Genomic DNA, 14,112 nt, shown 5'->3' with positions numbered 1-14,112 from the left:
TTCTGCAAATGGGCAGAAGTAGGCATGAGAAGGAGATTAGGAGACGAGCTCTTCACAGGCACATGCTTTTTGCTGGCATACTGATCAGTGAAGATGCTTCTTTGCTGAAAACCGTGTTCTAAGTCAAGTCTCGGCATGCACAAACCTGCACATGCATATACAAGCTGAGCAGGGCCTATCCTGTGTAACACAATTTTTGCCTTTAATATCTGAGTAAGATCTCATATTGTAACTCAACCATTAGGGGAAAAGAAAATGGAACTTTTCTCAAACAGCTTTTCTGTTGGGGAATCTAGTGGCAGTTGCTTTGAAGCATGTGTAATTGATTATCATACATTTATTTTAAAAAGGAGACATAACAAGGAATCTAACATGATGTTTTGGAATATATCTTCTCCCCACAATGTTCTTGAGGGAAATGTAAGGTTGCAGGCATCATTTCATGCCCTGTATGTTTTTGAACATAAATCAAAGAAATTGTTGGAGAGTTATAGATGTTCATAGCAACTGTAGCTATAATAAACACATGCAGTATATATTTTCCAAGCTATTTTGTATGGGTGAAAAGCTGAAGCTGGCGTTTTGTATGAACAATTCAACTTAATCACTGAAAATTTATTTCCTAGTTAGCATGGATTACCAGCGTAGCATGAAGTCGTACACCTTGGCTTAAGTACATCTGGTTGTGAAGCCTTGGTTAAAACTGGGAAAGGATTTAAATTGGATCTAGACACCTTGAATGAATTATTTCAGATGTCACATTTATTGTGATGCCTCCATGGCAATATTTACATCTATGTTATCACTTATATTGGTTTCAAAATATGCTGGATGCTTTAGGGAGAAAATAAAAGACAAGAACAGTATGAATGCCCCCACCACCACACACACACACACACACACACACAATTTTAATTGCACACATAGTACAAAATATGACTATAGTAAATAAAACAGGAAGGAGAATCCTGATTGATCAGGTGGTGCAGATCTGCAGGTTTGAACAGCACAGAGCTTAGGCATACAAGTCTCTGGGTGATTGCATTAGTTTTGTTTTAAAGTCTTAATAGATGAAAAGGGACAAGTGACTTTTGCGGAGGAATTTCCATGAGAGGAGGATAGAGACTTGAGTGAGGATGAGGAAAGTATTCCTTTCACTGACAAGGATCCAAACGTATTAAACTGCTAGAAAGAAAATCCAATAGTTGCAGTTAATGTGTATATGGACAGCCTGGGGATAGGACACATTCAGGATCTGTGCAGAAATTAGATAGGGTCTGGATGAACCAAGTTTGGGACTTGATGTTCAAGCAAAGTGCTGAGCCTCTGAATAAAAGAGGTAGGGCTGTTTCATGGGGTCTGGTCTTCCACCCACTTTCAGGTGTAGCCCTCACTACTCTATGTATTCCTATTTCAGTCACAGATGGATAATTAAAAATAGTATTGCTGCTGAAAATTCGGAGACTAGGTAAAAGATCTGACTTTTAAAAGTGTCATGGTGTGTCTGTTGGACTTGTGTTTTATTGTGGTTACTTTCAGTAATTCCTTTTTTATTGCAATAGCCAGAAATCCCTTTTTAAAAGAGAAAGGTGATATATTATTGCTCAGCTCCTGGAAACAGGGTTTTAAAATACGCAACAACTGAGAATTTGCACCATTTGTTTGTAGTATTAGTCTTCAAAGACATCCTCAGCAGGCAGTCATTTTAACTTTAGGACCTGTCTGAATTAAATAAGAGAGCTTTGTAGATGGTCGCGGCTGATGGAAGTAAGGAAGGCCTGGCCTGGCCCACCTCTGGCACCAGTACCACCCTGGAGGAGCATGGGGTTGGTTTTCTAGTTGGTTTCTATCCTTGACCCTGGACATGGATGGAGGAGGGCTGGGGGCATACAGCCTCTGACACCGAGTATGCTCAAAGAAGGCTTCCCCTTCTTTGTTTCTCTCCTAACTCTTGCTTCCCATCCTCTCCAAACATTTTTTGTGGCCTTTCCTTAACAGCTGGGCTGTCTTTTGCTGTCCTTTGCAGGCTGGAAAATGGACTTTGGGTTGTGACTGCACTCCTTGCCTTATACCACTCTGTGAAAACAAAACTCAGTGAGAAAGCCAGAAAGGGGTTAATAAGGAAAAACAGAAGGTTGCAGATTCAGGTATAGTTGGAAAGACTGGGAGAATAAATACTTTTGCAAATCCCGTGTCCCATGTGGTTGGGATGTGTGCATTTTTAAAGAAGAGTTGAAGGAGCAGTGTTAATGGATCCATAGTTGTGATGGATGGGACACGATTGTGTAGGAGATTTAAGGAGAAGCAGAATCTGTCCCTGAGAGGACATCCTCCAGCCTTGACAGGTTCTAATTTGGTGGGGGTAGGGCTGCTGCATAGGTCTGGATTACTCTCCTTGTGCAGAATTTGGAAGATCCAGACTGTCCGTGTACACATGGGTATTTAGGGGCTCTTGGTGAAGAAACTTCATTCACTGAAATTCCTCCCTCCACTGGGGTTTTACTGCTTGTCTTAAAAAAGTGTCTTGAATTCCACCTGCCAAAAAGAGTTTGTTTTACTTTGTGCTGAATTTCTAACAGGAAAAACAAAACAAAACAAAACAAAACAAAACAAAACAACTTTCCTGCCGAATTACGGCCAAATGAGACCAGGTGGACAAAGGTTGAGAGCAAAGTATGTAAAGCCTGGGCAGCAGGTTGGGTACTGGAGCACAGAGAGCAGGTTGTCCAAGGTCACTGCTGCTCTTATGGCACAGCTCGGAGCTGGACTCAGGAGCTAAGGTTTTAGTCCATTACCTCTCTCCAACATGCAATCCCTGTCTCACAACTTGAGCAACGGAGGCAGAGAAACCTTGCTTTTGCAATGTGCATACATTTAATGGCTCTGGTTTCAGAATGGAGAGGAAAGGCGATGTGTTGAAGGTTACACAGCCAGTCCAGTGGCAGAGGCTGAAAAGGACCCAACTCCACCGCTGGGGTGGCAGTTCCCTTGCTTGCCCTGTCTCTCCAGGGTGAAGATGTATGTTTCTTGTCGGTACTTTCTTAATCCAAGAACATGAACTATGAGTACCCCTGAAAATTGGGGCAGAACTTGTTTGTGCTTGCAAGTGTGCATGCGTGTGCAACGTGCGTGCTCAGACATTGTGCGTGAACAGGTTCTCAATTGTTTTCCTGTTTGAATCACTGAGCCTGCTGTCTTGATGTACTGTCAGTTTTGCTTTCTGCCCTTTGGAATAAAGTTCAAAATATTAAAGAAATAACACACGATATATTAGGAGCTAGAATAGTCATAGCGCCCAAGGGGAAAAGAGGGTGGTGAATAATCTGTCTTAAAAATACCCAGAAAAAAAACCTTAGCTACTCCTAACCAAACTCTGTGGTGGTGCACTTGTAAAGGGCACTCTTCTGAATTCTGTTTCTTAGGGTTGCTGGTTGTCCTGTGGGGAGAAGTAAGTCCCTCCTGGAAAGCAGCATGCAAGCTCTTTGGTCACGCTCTGGACATGGGTGCGGGGGACGTGTGGTCACGTTTATTCTTCTGAGCATTACCCTGGGCTAAGTGCTGAGGCAATTAAATTGGAATTAATTGTTGATAATTATTTAAAATCAAACGTTGCTTCCTGGTTTAGGAGCTGAAGCAGCTCTAAGCAGATATATTTTTAAATGTCACTTTTCTGGTTTTATTAGTTCACGTGGACACTGGTAAGCGCTGGAGGAACAGCCCCAGGTTCTGCCCGCCCGTCCTCAGTGCTGGGGTGCTGAGCTGTGGGCAGGGGTGGTGCTGGCAGATGCTTGGAGTCACAGTGTGACCTTGGTCAGAATCCCAAACTTTGCCAAATTTGGGCCACGGGGCTCCACAGTTCTGGTCCAACAGGGGACCATGTTAATAGGGTGTAAAAAAAATAAATAATAATAATAATTAAAAAAAGGATATTAAATAGAAGAATCAGCCTCCTCCCTCTCCCCAAATCTGTTAGTTTGTATTCTGTATCACAATAAAAAACAGCTGGGGCACGTGTGACTGATACAGGGCAGGTTTGGGATGAATTTAAGATAAATGAGATGCCCATTGCACTTATTTAACAATTCTAACGCATAAAATGCTTTTGGGCGCAGCTAGCAGCTCCTCATCTGCAATCAGGGCAAAGCAAAAGATACAGTGGCAAATTCTGCAGTTTGTAGTCCTGACACAGGCAAAACCTCCTCTTACAGCAAATGAGACTTTTTTGCTTTTGTTGTGGCAAGCGAGAATTTCAGATCAGAATTAATAGAAATAATAGAGTAAAACTACAGCTTCAGAAGTCCTTCAGGACATGCAGCAAGCCCCAGTGATTCGGACTGGGTGAAGTTGTCAAAGGTTGCTCTGCTCTCCAGAGCCTGGCAATAGCTCCACTGAAATGTGATGCCATTGGTTTTCAGCAAAGGTTTCTTTCTGCAGGGCTGCAAACAGAGATCAGCTGCTACTGTGTATACACAACTAGGGAGCAAATCAACCAGCACATTTAAGCAGCCTTTTTAACCCCGAGACTTTCCAAGATTTCTTCTTCACACAGGAAGTTTCCTTTATATTGTCAGATTTAGCACTTTGCTCATGTAATGAGATCAGAGCTAGGATCACTGCTGCACAGTAGAAAGACTTCCTTAAGACATTTGTCCTTGAAACTGCACCAAACTCTTGGAAGAACCCAGAACCTGTAAGTATGTATGCTATAGGCAGCAATAGCACAGAGCAAAGCTGCAATCAACCATTATACAATATCCGATTAGCAGTGCAGTAGGGTTTTTTTTTCAGATGTTATGTTACATTCATTTTCAATTTGTTCTAAGGAAACAAATCAATTCGGGCTTCTGATACAGTGACTTTGCAGTAGATGAGCTAGTAATATGTTTGATTTAACTATTTGTTGCTCTCATGTAGCTTGTGGGACAATTATTGTAGCCATCAAACCGTGGAGAACTTTTCTTATGTTTTTAGGCATTTTAAATGATTTTGGTATCCATTGTGCAAATAAGTTTTCTCTTTGCTTTCTGATTTTGGCAACCCCACCCTATGACAAACTATAAATAACAGGGCAAATGGAATTAGCGTGCATTATTCTTAGGTAGCAATAAAATACATTTATTTTTGCGGCTTAATTTACTCATTAGCAATGTTCCAGTGTTGGGGTATTTTTTGTCTTAATTGAATTCTACTCAAAGCTGTCTGTTTTGTGTTTTACTATCCTGTATGTGTATGTTTAAGTTACTTTGCTGGGACTGCAGTCTGGTTAAACCTGTATTTAAGCACTATTTATATTCTGAGCACATTTCTGGTAAAATAAGTGTTTGAGATTTTTTTTTAAAGCCTCTAAACAGTATAGTTTTATTAGCAGTGAGCGCCAGAGAAGGCACAACATGGATGAATGTCAGATGTAGACCACGGAACCAAGTCCTCCGTGCACTAAGTCAGAGCCGAACCTGTCCACTTTTGCGACTACAACTAATAAAAGCCTGGAGCTCCCTTTCAATAAATTTTTAATATGCAACAATCCTTATGTTTATAAGATTAATTTCTCCCAGGTTAGCCTGATTGATGGCTGGATTGTGGTTTCTTAAGAGCTTTCTCCACGAAACCCCCCAGAAGAGCTGCATTCCATTTAACTAGTGAATGTAAAAACTGGTAACCATGGATTCAGCCACCACTAACTGTCGAGAGCAATGACTTGTTGTAAACAATACAAATGAGCCAGGATAGCAGAAGCAACCAGACATGAAATGATTTTAATAGAAATTACGGTAAAGGTCATGTGATACTGTATCGGCTTGAATTCAGTGTTAAAGGGAAAGTATTTCAGTTTTGCAGGTTTGATTTAAATTGTGCGTCTCCACGAGCTTCATGTTTGCGTGAGACCCACAGAAGGGAAAATGAAGCAGCCCTTTGGAAATGCCTGTGCTTAATTGCACGTTACGGCTTAGGCCCTGATCCCAAAAATGTACGAGTAACTGTAATCAGTGGGATTATTCGCGTGCATAAAATTAAGTACTCATGTAAGTGTTTGTAGGATCAAGGCCTTTTTAGGTAAGTTAGAAAGGGGAAAAAAAATATGTATTCTAAGGAAATAATAACCTGTCACTAACGATAAATCATAGAAATGCGAGTCTTTGTGCTGTTGTGTGGTTTGGTTGGAAATTGTTTGCTTGTTTTGATAACAGGAAAACAAGTTATATTTATCCCTTCGTTTTCAAATGTTATGACTTTCATTTCTCATCCACCATTCCTTAAATCCTCTTCCTAATTTATAGCCTCTCTCTTTTGGATAACTGGTACACCGGAGTGTCAGCTATTATAATACAGCATGATGATAGGCACATGCAGATCGCATGAGCAGTCGTGTGTCCTATCTCAAGAATTTCCATCCCTACAAAATCTTTGCTGACTCCCAGCTGTCACATGGCTGTCACTCACAAATTCTAACCATAACCAAATCCTTTTCCGTGTGCATGCACTATTCAAGCCTTGCTACGTCCATGTGTACGCAGGCACAAATGTCCCTGCACTTTCTCTGTGTAAATTGGGCTCTCCCCAAGCCTGCTGCATTCCATTAATATTTCTTCATTAATTTGTTCTTGGGTGCAACTTCCCTGTCATGCCTCTGCTAACCACACGCTCTTTTCAGAAGGAACCTGGAAAAATAATAGCAGTTGGTCAGAAATGCAAACAAAAATAACTTTGTGCTTTGTTTAATATAACAGTTCAAATCAGTATGAATCTAAATTCATGACTTCCACAGTCCCCTAAACTGCTCCAGAATTTTAACTCTTAATGTTCCATAGGCAGAATCGTCACCTTGCAGCATATTGACCTAAGTGTTTGCGTATTTGCTTTTCATAACACTTACATTATTTGAAAAATTAGCACTAGGTCTAGTCATAGACTGTTTAAAACCAAAAGTATTTTAAATAATTTTTTATCAGTCTGTTCAAGCTGGCCAGCCTCTGTCAAGCTTAGGCTGCAACTGAAAACATGCCAGTAGATACAGGACAAATCTTGCTTTCCTTGTTCTGAGATGACTTGTCAAAATGGGTGGGTTTGCTTGTATGAGTCAGAAAGGTAAGATTTAGTTTATACATAGATTAACAGCAGGTCACTCACTTCATACAGGCAAAAATAGACTGACTTCTACTGAGAAAAAATAAAATAAATAAATAAATAACACCCACAACTTTGAAAAGTGAGGGGAAGGAAAGCTCTTGAACAGGAATATATGAAAAAAAAAGCCAAATTACAAAATATTTTCTATTGTTTGTTTATGTCATTGTTAACAGTGTATTGGGGGTGGTGACAGAGTGGACATTGCTATAAATTAGACCTATAACTATACTAAATTTTTACCAAAAAGGTAAAGAAGGTGAATTGATGGAAAAGGTACCATCTTAACTTTGCATACACAGCACAGCAGGGATCCAGAACTGAAAGTAACATGTTGATGAAAGCAGTGAGACTTGAGACCAATATCGAAGTGACCTGGGGAAAGTACACTGGGCTCTTTACCATGGGATCATTATGAACTCTTAATAATTCTTGCACCCCTTGAAAAACAGGTGGGGGAAGTAAGGATCAGTGCGCCTGGCAGAAGAAACCAGGCTTCAATCTGGAAAAATAGTGAAGTATTCAGGAAGGAAGGATCGCACACTGCTTCCATGAACTTTGCTGGTATGGGACATTGGGTGGTTTTCCTTTGCTCAAAATATCTTTGGCATCATTGCAATCTGTGACATACGTGCTTGTTTACTCTCACGTATTTTGCATCAAATACTGATTTTGTAATGTAAAACTTTCAGCAGCTAGTGGATGAGCTCCCAGAACTCTTTCCCCATCTGCAGGTAGGAAGAACTGGGAGGCAAGTCCCCGTTCCTCTCACAGTTTATGAAGTTCAGGTGTTGTGTTGGTGAGTGCCTGCAGAACACTTAGACCAGAATTCGCATTTGAAGCAAAGGATTTGAATCCCAAAAATAGAGACCCTAGTATTTCACTTGAAGTCTCAGTGAATGCAGTAAGGCAAATGTTGCAATGCTAGGTGGAAATATTTGGGGACTAGCAGAAATACATACTATTAAAATAATTGGTAATAATTAATTGTAATGTCCCTTATAAACACAGTAAGACAAAACAATAATATAAAGTTGTATTTTATGTTTGTAATCCTAATCTATGATTTTTATTTAAAGACTGCTTTTATCAATTAGATAGCTTTTAGGCATGGAAATATCACATCAACCATTCTGTCAACAAAATTCAAGTGGTGCAGGAGATAGAGATTAAACTGGTGTTTAGGCCTGCTCAAACTTTACTTCATTGTTGAAAATGCCAGTGGTGGTGCAGGTAAGTGAGAAATAATATGGGAGTTCATGTCAGGTGGACTCCTGGCTATCAAGAACTGGACTGAAACTACTGAATTTCATGAAGCATAGCAAACTATTTGGTCACTGAGTGACAGAACATTGTTCTTTAAATTATTAACTCTGTGTAAGCAGTACAGTGTTTTTCTAAATTTCCATTGGTTTCTAGTTTTACTTCTTAGCTGATGTGGGTAAGTGAAGCTTTTTGAGGACTCAGTCTTTTGGACATTTCCAAGTATACTTCTTCCCATGGATTATCAAAGTCCTATGATTTATGGGTTATAAAGTTCTCCAGGTCAGGAAAACTTTTGTGGGGAGTAAAGAGAGGACTGCGTTCAGAATCAGGTAGATGAACTTGTCATTACATTTACGTGACTAAAACACATCTTTCATTATTCTGCATTATTCCTTTGTACAGAATAAGGTTGTTCTTTGTGTATTTTAGTTTTAACAGAGCTAGACTGTCATTGACCATGAGCTTTTGCATGCGTAGACTCTCTTCTTCCTGGCAGGGCTTTAGGCCCAGATCCACAAAAGGATTAGATGCTTTAAGTGGGACTTAAGTGGGATTTAGGCATTGAAAGGCCAAACTGAGATCCTCGATATCCCCGCTGAACTGCCACCTAACCTTAGAAGATGCCTAACCTATTTGAGTGTCTACATTTTCAATATCCAGCTTTCCCAGGTGGCCAGAGATCTGCTTTGGATGTTCTCAAGCACTTCCATCCTGACAAGGTTGAGCCTCTCTGCTCCCATCTTTTCCCCCGTGTCCTGGCAGACTTCAGAAAGCACGAGCTCCTCTTGCAAAATGGTGGCTCTCTGTGTGTGATGTATCCCACTTTTTCCAATTGTCCTTCTAGGGAAGGACTCTTCACAAAGTTTATTTCAGGAGCAGCCTGGGAACCTTGAAAAAGATGTCAAAATGGAGAAATCTGAGTGTTGCTGTATAAGCATATAGGTCCTAGAGTAGAGGTGAGACTTCAGATGCAGCGTAGCCTTCTGGCAGTCTTGGACTGTTCCCTGCTTGGTGATGGCCACTCATGAATTTGCTGCCATGAGACTCAGGAGCAGCTAACAGGGCTGAGGGCTCATTTGTACAGTCAGAGCCTCTAAAAGTTGGGTACTGGGATGTAAAGTTATTACTGCACCTAGAGGCTTCCTTGGAGAATGCAGGCCTTTGTATTTTGTAACAGCAGTTGTGAGTGTAGAACTTGTTCAGACTCTTCTGTGAGGAGTCACACAGGATTGCACCTGTCAGTGCTACGTGGCAGATTTTCATTTTTCTGAAAAGTACACTTGTTGGGGTGTTCTGCGTGCAATCCCAGAAATAATAATCACTTTTTAGGACTGCAGTCTCAAGAATTTCCTCGAGCCGTGGCTGGACTGATAGCTGTCTCGCTTTGCAGAGGCAAAAGCAAATAATGTCTCGTTAGTAGCTGACTAAGTGGTCCTGTGCCATCACTTATTTCTTAGCTGTACTCCTGACATTTTGTGTGTTCTTACCCATGTCTGTTGTTTGTTTAAATCCTGCTCAGTTCCTTGATTTATCAGTTTTCTGTAGACTTTTGTTCGAGTAGTCCCAAATGCTATCCCATTTCAAATAGATGCAACCTTATCAGCAAATAGTCTTTAATCAATAACCTTAACTCTTTCCCCTAATTCTGCATAGACTCTTTTTGACATTGTATTTTTTTTAAATCTTGTATATAATTTAAAAATATCTGTGAGGGGACGGTATTTAGGAAATCTGGTAGAATTTCTTCTGAATCATTTAATCTCTTTAGCCAAAAGATGTATAGGGGCTTGCTCTTCCTTTTTCTCCATGTTAATAGATATGAGCATTTTTCTTTTTCCCTTTTTCCTTTTTCTTTTTCCTAAAAAACAGTACTTTTTCTTGGGGAAGTTCCGAGTTTTCTAATTTGTCGAAGATAGCTGGACTACTTATAACCTTAATATTATTTATTGCTATTTCAATTTATGTGCATGTGCAATCTGATAAACTGCAATGCAGAGCCTAAAAAATATATTTTTTACACAGGTATAGCCTAGAAACTATGCATTTAGATGTACTCTTTGAAAAACTGGAAACTGCAATCACAAAAATCCTATATGCAGTGCACAAACTTAACATCTAATAATGATTGTTATGCATATTTCTTACAAGAACATGTCATGCTTATATTTAGGTAGATAAAATCTGCAGGACTGTCTATGATAATGACATCTTAATAGCTAAGAATATTATTTATGTATTTTTAAAACTAATACAGGGAGATCTGTAATGGAGTATGTGTTAAACCATCCTGTAACTTTCAATCCAGTAGCTTTGTGTTTTCAGTATAGCATGCTTGAATAATGACACATTTATTTTAGTATAATGCATATAAACATTGGCTCCTAGGCACATCTTTCATAATTTCAATTGTATTTTTGAATTATTTGTCATATAATCCCACTATGGTATTTCAAGGACAAACAGATTCATAAAGTTTGTCAGTTTGTGAGTGTTTCTGGTTTGCTGTTTTACCTCTTTCACTGCAGAAGATTTGCTCCTGGACTTCCCTGAAGACACCAGCATACTACATAGAGCACAAGTTAGATATAGCATAGTAAGGTAATATAAAGAAACCTATTGCTGTCCAATTGCAGGAGGGAGCTGGTATTGTGAGTGTTAAATCATAATACATAATGAATGTATGACTATTATATGTAACCAATTTTAGGTATAGGAAGTTCAGCAAATATATTGTGTCTTGGTGGTTGCCAGATCACTTGCATGTTTACTAAATCCTATATACAGCACTTCCGTTTGCTGGGTTACTCATAGAGCTTTTAATAGTCAACTTAATTTTAGTTAAGGTTCAGTTTAGTAACTCTTGCAATTAGTGGAAAATATCGCCAGCATTCATTTGGTAAACCATATTACTATGTTATGCATGTGCACAGTACATGCGGAGGTGAAAGATAACAGATCGATTCGTATGGATCCCGTAGTCACTGGCTTTTAAGGATAAATTATAGAACCTTTTAATTATTGGGGGTAATCTTGCAGAAAATTGAATCTTGAGTTTGCATGTGTGAGGAAGTTTGGTCTCCCTTGCTCACCATAGCTTCCTAATCCCGAAAGCAGCTCCATATACTTGGATCCCTGGTGACCTGTCAGCCTGTGCATTTCACATTGGTGCAGGTGAAATGCTGTTTCTGAGTAGGGCTTAAATACATCGTAAAAGCAAGAAGTCTTATTTTCAAGGCAAGGTTCTCAGCTTTGTAATGCTTTCTTGCTTCATCTCTGTGGAAACAGCTAGTCTGTTGCTTGACTCTTCTTGGACATTTTTGTGTTTTTTGTTTTATGGGTACAGGCAGAGAACTGCAGGTGAGACTTGAGCAAGCCAGGTAACATCCTGCAAAGTAAAGTACCAGGGGCAATAGCAGTAACTAAGAATTAACTTGGAAACAAAGTCAGAGGTACAACATGACAACAACCAAATGCGTCAAGAGGATTTTTTTTTTTTTTTTTTTTGGAGCAAATAGATTAAAGCATATCTGGTTGATGTTGCTGGAAAATGCAGGCCTGTATGTTCCCAAGGATGGATACTACACGGACAATTATAGCGGTGTCTGTGTCATGTTGTCAGAGGTCATATCTGAATTAGGATTTCTCAGATCCATAACTACTCCAAATACAGTTCCCTCTGACAAAGTCAGTAGGAATTGTGTAACGGAGGCAGAAAGGCATATGCAGTTTGTATCATAATTTGGCTTTTGCTCAGAAGTAGATGCTGGTTACTTTTGTGTGGACTGGACTTCAGGAGCGCATGTCTCCCAGTACAGCAAGCCCAGGATCCTCTCTGTTGGGCTGCCCCATCACAGCCCAAGTCAATCAATGTCTTGAGAATGTCTTGTGGGCTCAGGGTCCTGCCCCAGTTAGAAATACACTGATGTAATCAAAGCTAATAATATTCTTTGCCATATACACCTCGTGTAGAGAAAGTAAGGCTGGCAATAGGCTCCTGTCAAGCTGCATGAAGAACAGGCAGCTGAGAGCTCTGATTTATAGGAGGTTGTAGTTAAGTGAGGATCTTTACATATGAAATCATTCTTCAGCTGTATGGAAGAGCATACAGGATGATGTCTTAGCTTCACTGAGATCAGTGGGAATCTGTCTTAGTATCTCTGTATATTCTGTATACTCCTGTGGTGCTCTTCTTGCCAGTGACAGAAACCCCAGTGCAGATTTCAGCAGAATCCTCACTGTCACATTCAGTATGATCTTTACAGGATGGGTATTGATGCTAGTAATATTACAGGATAAAAAAAATACTGCAAAGGACAGGGGTTTTAAAGCTCTCTATTTTATGTGTTGACACTGCTTTTTATTTATTTATTTATTTATTGTCAGGAAGGTTGTCATGTCGTGTGTCCCCCCCTCCCCAGTTTTCTCAGGCACAGGATACTAAAGATCAAGACCCTGGATGCTAATTGTAAGAGAACCTTACAAAGTATTGGTATTTTTCCTCTTTGGAGAACTGTTTATTTATAAAATATTTGAACTCCTTAATAGGAAGGAGCTGTAAGAAATTTCAGGCAGTTATTCCTCTTTGACAAAATCTGTATTTAGAATTCTGTTAGTCTCCTTTATTTATAACAGAACCTTTGAATATAATTTCCAAGTCGTTCAGCTATGGTAAGTGATGTGATAATGAGGACAGAGTATAGGTCACAAGTCTGCAAATATGTGTGAGGAGGTGGTGAGCTTAACTTACCAGGTGAAAGAAAGGTTAGTATAGCAACTGCGTGAACACTTCAAAGCATGCAGCTAGTTTGCTGCACTAACTTAATTATCCCCGCTATAGATATGTTTGATAAACATATCTGTAGCCCAGATTCTGTTACCTAGCAGTGGGAAATAGCAGAAGGCTTCTGTTTGTTTGCCAGTTGACTTGAAGCCTTCCTTTATCCTTCCTTGTGTTAGGTTTTTCAAGGACTTTCCTGCCTCTTTGCTCATTTGATGAAAAGAGACCTTTCTTTTTAATGGTGGAAAATATTGTAAGGTGGGAAATGGTGTGGCCTGATGGGGATGGATGTAAAATGTTAAAGTAAGTGTAATAAGGACTTCATCCTATTTTAATAAAATACTGCCTGAGCCAAGAAAAAAACAAACTTCTATCACTCCTACTGAATCAACTGCATTCTGGTGTCATCACTGCGTCTCATCAAGCATCTTGCATCCTCTGTGCAATACTACAGGGTGTTTTTGAGCATCCCAGCATTGTTGACTTTTTCCACAAACAGCGTGATCTGGAATGCAAAGGAGCGGGATTACCAGCAGTACCCATCACGCAGAAATGCGAGATGGTGCCCTGTTCTTTGACACTAAAATGTGGCCTGCTGTCGGCAAGCTGTGGACTTTAATAGGGAAAGACAGTAGGGAACTTCTGAGCTTTTTAGTCCTTCTGCTTCTGGAAAGTCTGTTACACAGTGAGGTACAGTTTTAAAATGTGGTCATTTTTAATACCCTCTCCCTTACGTCTGGCTGACAGATTGGGAGTGTGGAGGGTGGGAGGAGGCAAAACAGACAAGCTGAAAACACAGGATGTATACATACATTAAACTGGAGCAAAACAAAAATAAATAAACTTATGTGAACACAGAAGGGGTCTGTTTTAAGGCCAGTCTTAACTCCTGTTTTAGATGGCCTGTGGTGAAAATCATTAGCTAAAATGGATGCTATTTATGT

The 14,112-nt window shown here is 39.8% G+C and overlaps 1 protein-coding gene across 9 annotated transcripts in view; it reads left to right on the top strand.

Annotated features, from left to right (window-relative positions):
- Nucleotides 1-14,112, top strand: part of ESRRG (estrogen related receptor gamma) — a 402,038-nt gene that overhangs the window by 23,675 nt on the left and 364,251 nt on the right. Inside the window, exon 1 of one of the 9 annotated variants that reach the window (XM_082756548.1) lies at nt 4,510-4,690. The exons of the other annotated variants lie outside the window; for them this stretch is intronic. Within the exon in view, the coding sequence (XP_082612674.1) occupies nt 4,593-4,690 (98 nt within the window). The 5' untranslated portion in view covers nt 4,510-4,592. Of the gene's footprint in view, nt 1-4,509; nt 4,691-14,112 lie in introns of those variants that run through there. 9 annotated transcript variants of the gene reach the window in all.

This window comes from Aythya marila, assembly GCF_965140915.1.
Source record: "Aythya marila genome assembly, chromosome: 3".
Classification (NCBI taxonomy): Eukaryota; Metazoa; Chordata; class Aves; order Anseriformes; family Anatidae; genus Aythya; species Aythya marila.
This window is presented reverse-complemented; position numbering and strand designations above follow the sequence as displayed.